Source organism: Atractosteus spatula, chromosome 2, assembly GCF_055471065.1.
Source record: "Atractosteus spatula isolate fAtrSpa1 chromosome 2, fAtrSpa1.hap1, whole genome shotgun sequence".
Classification (NCBI taxonomy): Eukaryota; Metazoa; Chordata; class Actinopteri; order Semionotiformes; family Lepisosteidae; genus Atractosteus; species Atractosteus spatula.
Genome location: NC_142707.1, coordinates 33,363,615 through 33,381,497, shown reverse-complemented (window position 1 = coordinate 33,381,497; position 17,883 = coordinate 33,363,615). Strand labels below are relative to the sequence as shown.

Below are 17,883 nucleotides of genomic sequence, written 5' to 3'. Positions count from 1 at the left end.
AGAAGATTGTTGAAAGCAAAATTAGAATTAAAAAAACACATGATCTGAGTATTTAGAAGCAGAACTGTCTTGGAGATCTGTGGATTGTAGCCATACATCTATAATTGAAAGTACTATTTTTGGTTGCAGTGTGCTGTTTGTGGCACTAGAGGGCATTATTTTCCTCTCGAAAGCCAAATACCCGGTGGGATATTTTTTTAAAGTCTGTGCATAATCACTGACTCATTAAAAGATTTTATTGAAAATGTGTTTTCTGTGTTCCTGTATTTCTTGTTTATATGCATCTCTGTGAGATTTTTAACACCTACAGGAGTCTCCAAATGTGTTCAAATTTACACTCAGTAATTTTTGATAGAAAAAGCTTAAGGCTCTTAGGAGTTTCAATCTTCTATGTACAGTATGCATAGAATGTGTATTTTAACACTGTCAAAAATAGTTACATATATTTTTATACTCAAGATGTTCAGATGTATTCATACCCTTGCAATCACTATTTTGTTGACCCCCTTTTGGCTTTTAGAACCCTCAAGGTTGCCCAACCTGCACTTCTGATCTGCTTTCCACAGTTCATGCTGTAAATGTGCTACTAGAGACTGTGATAGCTAATCAGGAGAGACAGGACAGAGATAGAGATAGCTCATTTTTATGAGTTTTCTTGAACTTTTGGGCTCTTAAACTTTTGGTTGTTGAGTTTCATGCATGGCTTATATTAATACCCTATTGCAATGTCCAAGTTGACAGCAGCATTACCACCTTCTGTCCTGATCTCGACAGATCTCAGAAGCTAAGGCAAGCCTGGGCCTGGTCAGTACTGGGATGGGAGACCTCTCATGAAAACCAGGTTGTTGCAGTTAGTGGTGGTGGTGGTGGACCAGTAGGTGGCACTCTTCCTTCTGGACTGGAATTTCCAAAAACCTTTGCCCCCAGTATGGTGCCCAGCGGCACTGTGTTGTGTGAGGTGGTGATCTTCGGGTCAGATATTAAACCAAGACCCTGACCTGGTCATAAAAGATGCCATGGCATTATTTGTAAGATTAGGGGTTTTAACCCCAGTACACTGGCTAAATGGCATTTGAGCTGCCTGCTTCCATTTAATTCAGTTGGTGAAGCAATTGCTCACTGCCTAGTGACACCCATCACCCAGGTGGATGCTATAGTTCAGAAACTGGAAGTAGTTTCCTTTCCCCTGGTAAAGAACTTTGGGGGCATAAAGCATCATATACAATAAATGGCATATTTTTTTAATCATGAGCTTCAACTTTCTGTGCTTAATCATTCTTCTGATGAGATCGTCCAGAAACTCAGTTTGTGTTTCATGCAGCTACATCATGTGATCCAACTCGTTCACTTCATGCATGTCTTTTTTTGCCATTTGCTTTTGTCTGTTATTTCTAATTTTACAAGGCTTGCTTTACATTAGCCAGCTTAATTTACAGTATATAAATATATATATACAGTATATAAGTATATATATATACAGTAAATGGAATCATTATTTTTAGGCAAGATCTTTTGTTTCATTCATGTCCTTCAATTCTAATTCAATCAATTACAAACTACTCGAAGGCCTGAAGCAGTTATTTAAAGTACCTGAATAGCAAAATAAATGGCATCTTTTTTTAATCATGAGCTTCACCTTTCTGTGCTTAATCATTCTTCTGATGAGATCGTCCAGAAACTCAGTTTGTGTTTCATGCAGCTACATCATGTGATCCAACTCGATTTGGGAAGCCATTATTTTTGGTTTCGCAAACTGTCTTGGAACTCAGCTACAGACCCCAGTTTCAGGAGATCAGCCATGAATGGTGGCTTACTCTTGCTGACATTGTACCTTCAATGATGCCAGAGTTTTCTGATGATTCCCAGTTGTTGCTCATGTGATACAAGTTATCCTCCCAAATCACTTTTCTGATTTAGGCAACTCTTCCTGGTGGAGTAGCAACCACCCCATTAGCCTTGAATTTCTTGGTTATTGACACCCCAGTCGAAAAGTCACTGTTTTCAAGATTTTTATAGCTGTCATTAGCAATAATTAGTAGAGTTATTAGCCTTAGATCGAACTCCTGCGTTCCCTGCAATGACGTGATTCTGAATTTTATGCTTCTGTGTCCATACCTCGTGACTTCAAGAAGCTTCTATAAAGCTGAACATTGTGTAATTAGAAATATATGTGATTTGTTTTTTTAGTGTTACTGTCCATATATGTAGTACTTCTTGTCATACTGTACATTTCATCACATTTAAATTACACGTTTAAGTCACATGATATACACCCTGCGTTTTCTGTTAGATCAACTTTGACTTCCAGTTCATCAAGAATATCAATAAATTTGGAGACTACTGTACTTGTTGCTACTGTAGGTTGGTTCTCTGTTTATTGTATTTTCCTCTCCTGTTGTTTACGTTGGCCTTTCATTACTCTTACCAAATTTTCATGTTTCTCTTGTTGCCTCCTTTGACTGCTGACTGATAGGATGAAGAACAAAAACAGGCAGTAAGTTTATCCTTTAAGTGTGTACTGTAATTGCTTAACCAGCAAACTGCATGTCCTAAACACTTGGAATGACTCATTTGAATGGCTGTAAACATTTTGCTTAGTTTTCAGGTTTTTTTTTCTCCTAGAGCATCGTATGTAATGTCATTTTGCATGTAAAAAAGATTTAATTGGAATTTGAAAGTGGGGCTGTAGTTATTACTTTGAGATTTTCTCAAATTGGTCTAACATTAAAAGAAGAGTTGTCTAACGCAAGCGATATTGTGAGTAGCTCCAGCAATTTTGTGGCATCTTTACTTTTAAATGTACTGACATTAAAGATGTATAATAGCCATTCACTTCATGCATGTCTTTTTTTGACATTTGCTTATGTCTGTTATTTCTAATTTTACAAGGCTTGCTTTACATTAGCCAGCTTAATTTACAGTATATACTGTACTGTACTATTAAACAAAATGGCAAAAAATGAAAAATATCATTCTAACTACAGTAAATGGAGTCATTATTTTCAGGCAAGATCTTTTGTTTCATTCATGCCCTACAATTCTAATTCAATCAATTACAAACTGCTCTAAGGCCTGAAGCAGTTATTTAAAGTACCTGAACAGCAAATAGATAATCCTGTAATATAAAGGACCATTTCACATAAATCCCAAAGCACTCAGATGAAAATACTCTGCAGTGCATTGTGTATCTTAAACTCTGAGCACATTTTTCTTAATTGAAAAAAAGAAAAAAAAAGATAGCAGTTGAAGCCTAAACTGAAATGTGACACTGTGGAAGCATAAGCTCTGGCAGATAAGCCAGTACTATAACTTAATTATGAATCGCGTGAGGCTCCTAAGCAAGTTGAAATGTAAGATGGATAGCAGGGTAATTAGAACAAGATTTAACAAAATAGTTTGAACTGTAAGAATATAAGAAAGGTTATAAACAAGAGATGTCCATTAGATTTTGAATGAAACCATGGTTTCAAGCAAGTGGCTGGATTTCTTGTTATATTCCTACCACTCTCTATGTAAAGAGGTTTTTTTCTGTTCTCAGCTTTAGCTATGTCCCTTTGTTTCATTTTTCCATTTTGAATCCTTCATGATTTCTTGCATGTATAAATGCAATACAATATGTACAATAAATATTGTATTTATTTATACAAGGACTTTATTACTAGAAAATTAATGCATGGGATGAAAAAAACAATAGAACAGACAAATAGGGAGGTATTTAAAAAGAAGGATATTGAGTCTGTGTACTTATAAGCAGATTTATGTCTGGTGTGCAAATGATTATTGGAGCCACTACATACCACAGATTAATATATATTTCCTGAAAAATATTTTATGTATGGGTACAAAACTAAACAAGTACCTTTGATTTGTTTTCCCTTTTTTAGCTGCAATGAAAGTGTGCTGGAAGCTAATTTTTAGTAACAGACAAGTTTTTAAAATAACTGTTTCACAGCTCACAGCGGGGGTGGGATTAGCAAACAGAAAATGTTGAGAAAGTTAATTCACATCTGTGCAAAGTCGAGTTCTGTGCCAGGAAAAACAGGGAACCTGGTTTCAATTTACCATCAATGATTACTATGTAGAACCAAAATAACACAGTTATTATCTGTACCTGTAGTGCTCCAGCCCTTGCGTGGAAAAGTAGTTCGGAGTCTTGCAGGAGATCTGTCTGCCTGGGTATTAACTCAAGAAAGTTAGCACCCTTAACCCTAGCACGCACCTCCAATAAGCCAACGTCTCTCAAAGGAGAGTAACTGAACTTAAACATTCAAATGCAACCTTAAACCTCAGTCTTATTTTTGTTTTTTCTCCTGTGCAAATCTAAAACACCTGTTAATAAGAGAGACCTGTATCCTGAAACTACTTAGAGGCCTTGTCAGTCTTCTACCCACATGTCTCCCTCCCATATAGCAACTAAGGGCCTTGCTTAGAATTACTGCCATGCAGTGTTGGGGCGCTGTGTTCAGTTCCTGGGGTACTATCTATGTGGGGTTTGTAAGTTCTCCCCATGTTTGCATGGGTTTCCTTCAGTTAGTACTAGTTTCCTCCCAAGCTCAAAGACATACTGGTAGGTTAATTGGATGCTGGGAAAAATGCCCCTATAGTTAGTGTGTGCATGTTTCTGTTTGTTGGACAGGCATCCCATCCAGTGTGTACCCTGTCTTGCACCTGTTACTTGATGAGATAGTCTGCGGCCTTCCCCTCAATTCTGAATTAGACAAAGTGGTTAGAAAATGGACGAATAGGTATAGCAACATAGCAGAGTCTTGATGAAAATATTCCATCAATTTCAAAGAGCTTGTAGAACACTAACTCAAGAAAGCCAGTTATCCATCCATTATCAGGTTATTCCTGGTTAAGGGTCATGGTAGCCTGGAGTCCGTCCTGGAATCCGTCCTGGAATCATAAGGCACAAAGTTGGACCACACGCAAGACAGAACGCCAGTCCCTTGCAGGGCACATTCGTCACATACAGACAAACACAGAGGGACAATTTAGAGAGACCAGTTACTCATGGCTGTAGAATTTGTAGACAAATCTGGCATTATGAACACCAGAAAGGAATACATCTAAATAGTGCTTTTGAATGCATCTCAAAACAAACATTGCTAGCGCTAACACTCTTTTTTTCACTCAAATGGCTTGTGGTTAGTTATTATACTGAATGTTTTTTTTATCAGATTTTAGATGAAAACACAGTTCAGCCTTTACATCCTTTTCTTGATTACAGAAAATGCAACTGACCAGGGTTACAAATCAATCGTTTTTTCTGTGGTCCCAACCACAGGCTTGTAATCTGTTGTTCTGTTTTCAAGTGTGTCTTCAGTATTTTCCTAAATTGCATCACATATCATAATCTTTCAATGGAAAGCGAGAGATCTCTATGGTGTTCAACTATGTCCTCTGCCTTTTTAATAGTATTTCACTTTGTTTCACTATAAAGCGTACATATTCAAAATCCAAAAGCAATTGTCAGACAGTTTGGTTTGGGCACAAATCTACAGAAGATATTCCTGTTCTGAAAAGAAATGTAAAAGCAATCAGTGTAATTCAAACATTGCTAGAATTGGTTACTGGTTAGTTATTTGTTAACAAAAACAATATCTTCAGGGCCAACAAATGAATAAGGTTCCAAGGACTAGAAGCAAATTGAACTTAAAGAGTGTGTAATGCAGAATGTAAGAAGGTATGACTTTGCACAGAGGAAGTGTTTGGAAATCTAGGAATCCAAATTCACTGGGGACATGCAGGACGCAATTTGATGAGGACCTTAGACCAAAAGGCCAAGATGGACTAAAAAGTTTCCTTTTGTTTGTAAGGTGTCTTATGTGATCTGTTCTCAGTGATGCACCTGAGTACAAGGAGGTATGATTCACATTTGACATGAAGCTCAAACAACTAATTAAGGAATATGTGATATAAATACAAAAGCTCGGCACCTGGATCCTAAAAATGAGGCTGAAACCTATGGATTTCACTATCGCATTGATCCCAGTTCATTTTATCTTAGCAAACAAACCACTGTAAAATGAGGCTAATTATGCCCAGTGGCCATCTGCTATGTGGCAGGCTGCCATGTGCCCAGGACAGATGATCATATGGACAAAGTGCCCCTTTCAGTCTGTTGCTGAGTTACAGTTTTAGCAGCATTAGTTAATGCCAGAAAAAAGACAAAGCTATTAGCTTTTTTTTTGCAAACAAGCCTAATGGTGTTCTTATCCTTTTAAATTTCAATATGCTTTCAAGCAAAGATGTGTGCAAATCATTAAAATAGGCATTCTGTACATTTGGATGTCAGCTGTGTGCAACTGAGTTGTGTTTTGAGCCTTGAAATCTTAATATGCTTTCCTTTTGAAGACAAATTACCATAAATGATGTATTTTTCTTAGACAGCTGAAACATATCTTCTTTTGCTTTTAATGGATTCAGTGGGGTTGTTTTTTTTGTATTTCTAGCAAAATATTACTCTGAAGCTTTGCTAGCACATTTGTCAAATCCACAAAGAAAACTGCCATTACATTTCTGATGAGAGGCACAGTCTGCATCTGTACAAAGACTTTAAGATAAAATAACTGAAGTTTCTTTGTCCTTTTGTGACCTTGTTCATGTTCATTGGCCATTTCACAGGCTTTTGTATCACAATGAAAAATGATATTCAAGTTGAAATAGATGGTTTGCTCTCTAGTGTAGTTTTGTAACGTGGAATGGTAAGCCTGTTGTCTTGTTATGTCAGGAAGTACTGTAAAAACCATAGCAGTGTTTTATTGATTTCTTTAGTCGTCCCCTAGATTCAGTTGCAGTTTTAAACCCAAATGAGTGAAAAGAGAGAAGAAAATCCTATGTCCAGTTATGAATCTGAAACTCAATGCCTTTGAAGTGCTCAAAATACATTTTAGCTTTCATACAACATCCTTTATCCTTTACAGATCTGTTCTTTCAATGAATCCCATTCATCTATGGCACTATTCTCAATCTGTCAATATTACAAAAAAAATGTCTGATGCTTAGAGTTAATTTGTATATCCAGTCTGTTACAGTATGATACCTGTATGTGAACAGTTGAGAAATTACATATGGTAAGAAATGTGTCCCCGACAATGCTGAATACCATCTGGTTTAATTTTTTTTTCATAGGGAATTCATTTTTTTCAATTTCATAGGGGATCTCTGAAAATGACAAATTTTCTGCTATAAAATACTTTGGACTACTATCTTGTTTTAAATGTATTATGGCAAAAGATTTTCCCCTTGGAAATTGGGATTTTATTGTCGCATTTATGTTTGTCAAGAAAGTAGTAAAGAAGCTACATCTGTTTTGCCTGTTAATACTCACTGGAGCCAAAAGAAATACAAAAGTTGAGGAACCCCTGGTCAAATTGAATGTTTCAGCGAATCTCTGTTTGAAAAGAAGTTGACACATCCTCTGTGTAGTAGAAACTTAAACATAACATCTTTCTGCAAATTGTAATGCACAATTATTATTTATTAGTTATTTTAAATGATTTCTCTACAGGAAAGACAATACAAGCCTTTGTCTTTAGAATTATGGGAATGTACGGATTATAATATTGTGCAGAACGCTGTTTTGTCCCATCTTGGTGGAGATTTATCACCAACTCTTCCGTGGAGTTATGCCTACTGCAGAGTAAACTCCTAAAGGACTTTTTTCACAACTCCAGGATTCCTGCTGTTGATGGCTGCATCTTATAAACGCACTCAGCAGAGGAAATAATCATCAGGAGCAGTTACTTTCAGTTCTGCTTGTACAGTTGAAGAAGTGGGCTGGTGGTCATCAGCCCCTTACTGCCAGGGAGGTCTGTCACTGAACAAAAGTTTATCTCCAGATAAACAGCAGAGAGAGGACTGATTGGCTTTCAAACAAGATAATTTACCACACTCATCAGTGCAGGGACACAAGCTGGTGAGTCAGCTAGCTTGTGCTGGGTGGGCGGGGTGTCACGAGTCTTCTCCCCAATCTCAATCACAAACACTTAACATGCCAGTCGTTCACATTATTCTAAATCTTTCCGCAGCACGATTATAAATCTGCTTCGATCGTTATTTCTTTTTGTTGTAGTGAAAGGCTGAACATCTCATTTTTGCCATGTTTTCCCTCAAGAATAAAAGTGAGATCCAATTTGTCCTGTGAAACAATGGAAATCCATGGCCTCGGTGCTGTCAGACTTAAGTTAAGCATTCTTTAGAGGCCTGATAAAACTACTAAAGCGGAGTTTAGTAGCCACTGTATCCCTGTTAACAAAAATAAATATTTCTGTATTGTTATTTTAAAAATATTAAACCAGCAGTAATGATATTAGGATCACTGCAGCACTTTTATGGACTGATTTGTCAATTCTAAAAGGCTTGCTTGCCTTCCAGCCAAGACAGCTGTAGTCTTCTCTGTTGGTGTGTTTTTGTAATTGATCAGTTTGTGTGTGGCGAGATAAAAAGTTTACATTTATAACCATGTAGCTAGGGATATTCTTCATGTGTGCGAGACTATTTTTGCTCTTCTGGGGACGTTTCTTAGAGCTGGTACTGGGACAACCTAGCAGAGGACAATACAGTCAGGGATTTCTCATATTGTGCCAGTACTCAAACACTGAGTGATTTTTGACCACTTATTGACATTTCTACTGCCCTGCTGAGACAGTACAATGAATATTTTGATTCTGACACAGATAATAAGAAAGCTACGCTAGTCAGAAAAAGAGGAAAGAAAGGTGGTGTGCCAAAGACTCAAGAAACGGGAACTAAAGACCGTAGCTCTCCCTTCTATTGGCAAACACATACTCACTCAGGAGTAAAATAGTGGAGCTCAGAGCCAATCCTAAATTTCCACTTCAGTATAGAAATTGCCTTTCTTTTAGCATTCGCAGAAACATGGCTAAAAGAGCAGGATACAGATACCGATCTGGAAATCGACAGCTTTGGAGCACCTGTACGCCTGGACCAAGATGCCTATGAGACCAATAAGTAGCATGGCGGAGGTGTCTGTTTATAGATAAACAAACACTGGTGCAACACTGTGGTCATGAGAGAAAGTGTTTGCAAGCCTGACATCAAAAGGCTCAGTGTGTGATGTTATCAGTCTCGCTGCCTCCATTTTACCTCCATAGAGAGTTTCCTTACATTTTTGTAACTGTCTTAAAGCCAACGCATTTAGGGTGGCAGAGAGAATTGCCCAGATAATGCAGCATTTTCAAAACAACTTTACCGAAGCTCACAGTTTCATCATGGGAGATTTTAAAAAAATGAACCCTACAAAAGTATTTTAATTATTTTCATCAGTATGTTACCCGTCCCGCGAGGCATAATAGAGTATTGGACTTGTACTACAGATCAATGAAGGAGGCGTACAAATCCAATGCTAAAGCTCCACGGAGTTCATCTGACAGCAACGTGGTGTATTTGTTTCCGACCTACGAAACTGTTCTGAAGAGAGGCAAAGTCTCTCAGGATGGTTTTCATCTAGACCAAGGAGTCTATACAGCGACTGCAGGATTGTTATGAGAGCAGGGATTGGGATATGTTTAAGCATTTACATTCATGATGAACTGACAGATACAGTTACAAGTTACATAATCTTTTGTGACAACACTGTTATATCTCTGAAATCTTGTCAAATTATATTCTAAGTAAGAGCTTTTCACAAGCAAATGTTTCACCAAGGGGATGTAAGGAGCTTCCGAAGAATGTTAAAAGAGAGATTAAGCTAGCTGAATTAAGGTATAAGGATAAAGCTGAGGGTAAAATTAGCAAAGGTAATTTAAACTCTGCATGGGAGGGTTTCAAGTAAGTGGTGGGAATGTATAAGAAGGGGAGCAGGGGCATTAAACCAGGTGGAAAATCAGATACTGAGTTTGCTGATGAATTGAATCAATTTTATCTTTGGTTTGATGTACTGTACATGATTTTGTAAGTGAAGTCAATGTTTTAAAGGCAGGATCACTTATTGTGCTATGAACATTGATTATTTTAAGGTTTGCAAGTTGTTCTGTCATGTTGAAGCTAGGATGAGTCTAGATCCTGATTCTGTTAAAAGTAATGAAAAGGAGGTGTGCTAGATAGCTGTGTGGCATTTTATTTTCTTTATTTTAAATTTGTCATTAAACCAGCTAAAAGGTTCTGAAGATCTAGAAAGAATCACCTGTGTTCCCAGTGGCAAAAACCAAATCTTCTAGTTCACTCAATGATTGTAGACCTGAAGGCACCTCACTGGTTAACTTGTGAACAGAGTGAGATTGTGGCAAAAGTACAGGACCAGTTAGACCCACTTCTGTTTGCTTATAGGCAGGTAGGGGTGTGGAAGATGTTACAATATGCCTTCTTAACCTTGTCCTCCACCATCTTTAGAAATGTAAGACTTGTGCTAGGCTGCTATTTGTAGATTTCTCTTCAGCATTTACAGTAATTGTATTCAACAACATTTACTGCCAACCAAGCTATTGTCTAACTGTGGTATGGCCTCGACCTTAAACTTGTCAGCTCAGTTACTGATTTCCACACAAACAGAACTCAGAGGGTAAGAGTCAATAATGCTTTGTCTAAAAGTGACATTCTTCCACCAGCTCCCCCCAAGAATATGTGAGTAATTTGCCTTACTCTTTGTTTTTATAACAATAAACCGTGTTATATACAGTACTCTTTGTATATAAATGATTGTAAGAGTTATCACCACTCAAAACACGGAATTAAATTTGCAGACGACTCTGTTGTTGTTTGATTATTTGATTCTTTGATTGATTATAGTTATTTGATTGCAGCAAGCACATGAGGTCGGCTATGGGACACTTCTTGATGAGTTTGCCAGCTGGTCTGAGCAAAACATTTTGAAGTTGAATGTCTCTAAAACCAAAGATAGTTGATTTCAGGAAGAACTATAAGGCCCTACTCAAACCTGCATCCGAAAGTCACTAGTGCGGATCCTTTGCCCCTGCTGTATCTCAAGTCTTGTGTAAAGCATATTCCATCCTTGATGACCCTTCACACTCTCTGTTTAATGAATTCCAACTGCTCCCCTCAGAAGCAGGTATAGATTTTGCATTTTAAAAACATAGTTTTAAGTTCTTATTTATGCCTGTCAATGTTGCTGTGATACAGGGTCGAGCAAAAGAAATTTAGGTGGCCTTGGAGGAACGGCAACCTCCTTTTCTGGATGAAGCCAAATTAGAAGACCAGAAACAGATCGTGGAACCACTTAAAGAAAGCTGCTAGCTTTCAATGTATTCGGAACTCTGCTTTAAACTTGCACTAAGCTCATTTCCTTTTTGTTGAAGTACAGAAAGCTGATAAAATTAGCTCAATTTTTCCGATTAGTGTACTGTATTAGGGAAAGTAAAAATCTTTGGATGGATGCAAATTCATAATCGACCAAGATTTATGGTTTAGTGTTAGTGAGGATGCTAAATAGGTCCTGGTACCACAAAGTGAATGAGAGAAAATGTTGCATTTGTGGCATTCTGTTCCTTTATCAGGGCATTTGGGACAGGTGAAAACATATAAACAAATAGCTGCTAGTTTTTTTTTTGCCAGGAATACACAAAGATGTGGTGAAACATTATAAGTCACATGTCACCTATCAGTATATTTCTCCTAAGGATTGAAAAATAAAGTAGACCTTTACCACTGTGCACTGTTGATATTCTGTTTGTACATATTGCAAAAGATATTGCTGGTCTCTTAGAAAACAGCAGTTCTGGCAATCACTTTATTTTAGTTGTATTCATGTAGCATATAAGTGACACACAATCCAAAGGTGTTTCCAGTGTACAATCACAGCCAAACAATGCAGTGATTTCACAGGTAGGGATACTACAGGCAATAGTTACAGATTAGGGCACTAGCTTTGTCTGTCTTGCTAAAAAATACATAGGTTACTGGCTTTATACTCTAGTCACTACCATGCACAAATGTTGGTTGAGAAGTTTAATCAGTCCTTTAAGAAGATGCTGAAAAAGGTTGTGTCAGAAAGTGGCAAGGACTGGGATAGTCAGCTGCCTATTTATTGTATGCTCACTGGGTTTTTGCTCTTTGGACTATTGTATGAATTAATTTTGAGGAGACCACTCAATGTGCTTCAGGAGTCCAGGGAAGAGCCAGAGAAATTGGTAAATCATTCAGTCATTGATTATATTTTTCAGATTAGCAATCACCTTGAGAGCTACTCAGAAATGACTTAACAGAATCTTCAGAAACCTGATATGCTAGGTCCAGAGAACTAAGACCAGGGCAAAAAGTACTGTTACTCCTTCCAACTTTGTTGAACAAAAATGTTTGACTTGATAGCAAGGATCCTATGAGGTCCTTGGGAAGATGGGACCAGCTAACTAAAAGACCAGGAGAAGCAAATTTTCAATATAAAATTGTTTACGCCTTGTGAGAAACCTACTCCAGTTTGCCACTGTTTGCATGTTTCATCTCAGAGAATGAATAAGTGGAAGCCTTCTGCAGAGGCCAAACACCTAAAGGTCCCCCAAAATATGAACTGGCAACCGTCTTCCAACAGTTTATGGACATTTTTGGAAATCGGCTAGGTCTTATATCTGTTATGTCAAACCACCTCGGCACCCAGCTAGAGGAGCCTCATAGAAAGTGTGTGCACCAGATTCTGGAAGGGTTGATGGCTACCCTAAAAGAGAGTTACCAAAGAGATTACCATCATTCTGAAGTTGGCTGAATCATCCAGAAGTCTTTGGACAAGTTTGGTCATGCTGTTACCTTAAAGGATGGAACAGTGAAGTTAGTAGCACAAGGCTAAATGCCAATAATGGACTGTCATATACATGTACTGTATGTCTAATATCTTGACCAGCTCTTTTTTTCAAATAGATATCGTGGTCTTCTGACTGATATTTCTTTACATATCTAGTATAATACATGAGTTAATTTTGGAAAAACAAAATTAAAATGGAAATGTTATAAGTTCACAAATATACGTTTTCTTTTGTAGCTCTCCCATTAAGAAATTTCCTCACCTTTGTTTTATCACTGTCACTTGTGTACTCATGTGATTAAAATGGACATACAGTATCTGATTTTTTTTCCCAAGTACTTCTCATCATTTAATTTTTATGAAACTAATAATGCAGTGTTGCGATTTTGCAGATAATTAATAGCACTCATGTATAGCATATGCATTTGCCAGAATTCAAAATGTAAAGAAGGATGGTTGGCTTAATGCTGCATATGGTGTGACAATTCTACATTACATAGAAGGTTTTTAATTTATTAGATATGAATAATAACAGAAACATCTGGTAAAGATCAGTTGCTACTTTACGTATTTCTGTGTCTTCAGAGATCATAAAATGCTTATCTTTGCATTTACTATGTCAGGAGTGGATTGCTACAGGTCATTCTTTTCCACTTATGTCTGTTTTATGACAAAAATGTGAGGTATAGTTCTCACAAGGGCTAAATCAAACATCTTTAGGTCTATCTTAGACTTCCTATTTTTCAGTCTAATAGAGTGTCCCTTTATATTCCTTAAGTATACTTTGTGTCCTACCACAGCAGTATTTTAGGTTTTCTGAGCTCACCTACGGTCCAGTTTGTCTCATCATTAGACTTGAAATTTGCCCTTTTCCTCGAAGCTTTTTACTTCAATTGCATGAGCTTTCACAATGTGATACATCCTGTGATGTGTATACAGGACTGACTAGGAAAATCTTAAATTGATTGCAGTCAATTACTGTTTGTGTGAACATGAGCATCATTTTTGCATTTTTATCAGTGTGACATTTGAAAAATGCTTGTACCTCCCACAAATCAGCTGGAATTAGTCTTAATACTGGCGTGCGAGAGTTTCTTCAGAGTCCTAGGCTGCAGGAATTCAACAAGACTCAGACTCAAGTACAGTACAGTTTCAGACTGTCAGACAGATGGAAATTAAAGGAGAAGACAAATGAGAATCGGCAATGCCCACTACATTCTCCTTCCCAAGCAATCATACAATCTACTTTGACCACTCATCTCCCCTGCTACACAACCCTGCCCATACTCCTCTCCTGCATAACGCTGTCCATACTCCTTTCCTTTACTGCACAACACTGCCCCTACTCCTCTCCCCTGCTGCACAACACTGCCCGTATCCCTCTCCCTGCTGCACAAGACTAGTGTCCCTCTCTTTGAAATTTATCTGAATTTTGGTGAAGTTGATTGTTCTTATTGGTATAGCAGTCTAACAAATATGTTTCTATAGCAAAAGCAGCTAGTCAGTAAATTATATAGTATGAAAATTGGTTATGTAGGAAATTTTGATCATTCCTATCCAAAAGCTGAATAACATACTACCACTCTCTATAGCTCTCAGAATGTTGCCAGTGCCTGTTTTCACATTATTTTGCATCAATCTTTTTTTTATTTAGTGTATTTATTAAAATGTATTATTGAACAAAAATCGCTTTGTGTTTCTTGTAAAAAGCTTTCAAGTTTTATGTTCCATGTGTTTTTTTTGTTTCATTTTATTACTAAATCAATCATGAACTGCATAAATATAATTACAGTGATGACAAATGTAATTGTTTAATATCTTTGAAGTTTCTCTGCTGATAGAATTAAATTAATGCACTATGTTTATTCTCAAGGAAATGACTGAGTTGTAAAATGCAGGACTGATCCTATATTGAGCATAATATGGTTGTCAATATACTGTACGTACATCTGTATAACAGAGTCAAACCAATTAACCACAGGTGTTCAGTGCCTCGCACCTATTATTGAGTACCTTCCAATGATGGCAATGTTGTTGAAATACAAATACTGTAATAGATACATATTTTGTCAAATTAATATTTGGATATTAATGGATAAGCTTGAATGCTCAAACTGAAGACCTGTTATGGGTCAAAGACGTTAATTAAACAGTGTCGAAAACTAATTAAAACTAAAATGTGACGATTGCCAAAGTATTCACCCCTGAGTCCGCTCCCAACATACCCAAGAGTGGTCCTACTGTAAATACTGTCAAGTAATATTAAAGTGTATTGCTTTGTTCTTTAAAGGCTCAGGCCGCTAGCCCTCCCCACTCCTCGCCCAGTCATGGTGCCAGTCGCCCGATGCCCATGCCTGTCAGGTCAACGTCTGCCGGATCCACACCCACCCACGCGCCTCAGGACTCCCTGACAGGGGTCGGAGGGGATGTCCAAGAAGCTTTTGCGCAGGGTGAGTCTCCCTTGTCCATCCTGTCTGCTAAACCTTTATGAAATCCCTGATGGGTCTAAGGAACACTGCCATGTACAGTACATGGTGTTGATTAAGTGAAGTATGGAATTGGGAGAAGAGAAAAGATTGGTACACTTTATTATTATTTAAGTATTTAAGTGTTATTATTTAAATTATTACAGTTATTAACTGTAAATTGTATCGTTATAAGATTAACCCAACAAATTTGTATCCGTTCTACAGTCCTATCCAGTTTTAAGAACAGCCAAGATGATGGATGAAGCTTTCTCTGAACAAAGTGGTTTTCTATTTGTCTCTGTTTCTAGAAGTATTTTTAAATGAAAGCAATGTGTTTTTTCAAAACTTTTGTACCCTGACTCTTCCTAGATTTACACCCTTAAATATGCAGTCTCTTAACAGATAGCAAGAAATCCAATTTGTACTACAGCAAAACATTGGAAAATCACATTGGGAGTCTAATGTATTAAGAAAGGAAACGTTCAGAAAAAGAGTACATACGTAGCGCACCAAAGGGTTTTACATTTGGATATTAAAATTCAAGAGATAAGTAAAGTTTTATTGGGAGATACGACTTTAAGAATCTGAGACTGCAAAAAATGCTAGCCTTGCATTTCTGGATAACAAATTTGGAGCCTGTTCTTGGAAACTTTTTTCTTGTGGACCTTATTGTGATCTAAGACATAATCGCTCAAAACCAGCTGAGCTTCTTTGATTTGAATGATCCTTTGATTCTGCACTATAATCAGTCTTCTTTTGTTTTTTGTTTAGATTTTGTTGTTTTTTTTTAATGCTAGACTGCTTTAAACTTAATTAAAATATTCCCTAGAAACAGGAAAACCAGCAAATTCCTCAAACGTTAGACTGTGCTCCAAGATTGCAACACTTTTCCAACTTAAGGGGAACATTCACTATTGGATTCTGGAATAAATACTCATAGCTTAGCTTTAAATGATGATTAATTAGAATATTTTTAGTACTTGAGGTTAAAGTCTTTGGAACCTGCTCTTAATGACCTCCACTTTCTTGGAGTATGCTACCTTAACTCCATCTCAGCCGACAGTCTGAAAGAGGCACAGTTTATGAGATGAGAATTCAAGCCTTTGTTCTTTTTGAACATTTTACAGAAGTGGAATTAAACATCCATGCTGAGCTTAAATGAAATAAGTTTGTTTTCTTGGGTAGAGACATTTGTTTCCGTTTAGGACTACAGCTCTGGTTACCTTGCATCTTCATGTGGGTAAAAAAAAGGTTTTTCTTTCAAGTTTTTCTTTTTGCACACCTCCATGTGTAACATTAAATAGTACCACAACAATACGCAAGAAAGCTCCAATTCTCAGTTGATAAATTATCTAAGTCTGAGACTGTTGGCTGAGAGTCAAGATAGTATGTTCCAAACATAGAAACCTCCACGAATCATCTCTCAAAATATTATGAGTCATCATTCAGTTAGTGGAGTAGAATTAGTTTATCATTGCCTAGTCACGCCTAGTCATTGCCTAGTCACGCTTGCAGGTGATAGTAAACTAAGAGGCTACAAATGTTGAAGAACTTACAAAATATATTCCCAGGGATGTAGACTAAACTCAGGACTACTGTGCAAACTTTTGACGGAATGATCTGAGTGCAGGATGTCTCACACAGATGTTAAAAGTATGAACTGTTAATATAAAAAGAGACACTGAGTTTGAGGTGGCTACATATTAGAAAGACTTAGGAGTTTATTAATTATGATTTATTAATTGTGGGGAATTCTTTAAAAAGCTAAACAGAATGTTAGGATGTGTAAAGAAAAAACATTTAAATCAAGGAATTTTATGCTAAAACTGTAAAATGTATTAGTAGACCTCATTTAGAATGCAGCGTACCATTTTTGTCACCACAATACAAGGAAGATATTGCTGCTGTGAAAACAGTTCAAAGAAGAGCAAGCATAACATTTCTGGGATCAAATAAATTTCATACACATGACAGGATGAAAGAACTGAAGCTTGAGCAAAGTAAGACCACAATTCACATATTTAAAATCATTAAAGGCAGTAGCATAGTCAACTCAATGGCCTTCTTAAAAATCAACAGTAAAACACAAAACAGAGACACAAGTGAAAACTGCATGGTAGGGCATTTAAAATTTAAACCAGGAAGTACAGTACTTCTTTACACAAATGCCTGTGGAAGCAGAGAGCAATATGCACAGCCATGTTGTTGTTGCGGATACCATGTTTTCTTTAGAACTGTGTGATGAGATCTTTGAATCAATTACCTACTGAAAACAAAAGAAACAAGATGGACCGTATGGCCTCCTCTCTGTTTAACATTTCTTATGTTCTTGAGATTCCTGAGTGGATCAAAGACGCATTTGGAATTTGCAGTACCTCTAGACATGTACTGTATGGTTGTACCTCCTGTGTTCATGTTATGTTTTTACAAAAAACAACATCTTCTCATCTGTTTTGTGTTATGCAGGTGCCCGGAGAAATCTTCGAAATGATCTTTTAGTGGCAGCTGATTCAATTACAAACACCATGTCATCGCTGGTGAAAGAACTTCATTCAGGTAGGTGAATGAAGAGGAGATTTGATTTCCCACCTGCTTCACAAGCTGAAAGTTTAGTGTCATTTATAAAGCATGAACCAGATATTTAAATTAAGTATTCTCAGGGTCTCTTTTTGCATCTCTAGTTTTCTCCAAATCTGGCAA

The 17,883-nt window shown here is 37.1% G+C and overlaps 1 protein-coding gene across 2 annotated transcripts in view; it reads left to right on the top strand.

The window, feature by feature from the left end:
• The window catches only part of LOC148839583 (dystrobrevin beta), a 185,431-nt gene that overhangs the window by 155,787 nt on the left and 11,761 nt on the right, over nucleotides 1-17,883 (top strand). Inside the window, exons 17-19 of one of the 2 annotated variants that reach the window (XM_088940092.1) lie at nucleotides 2,474-2,494; nucleotides 15,006-15,165; nucleotides 17,650-17,739. In XM_088940092.1, the coding sequence (XP_088796218.1) occupies nucleotides 2,474-2,494; nucleotides 15,006-15,165; nucleotides 17,650-17,739 (271 nt within the window). The remainder of the gene's footprint in view (nucleotides 1-2,473; nucleotides 2,495-15,005; nucleotides 15,166-17,649; nucleotides 17,740-17,883) is intronic. The other variant, XM_088940100.1, reaches the window with a different exon arrangement.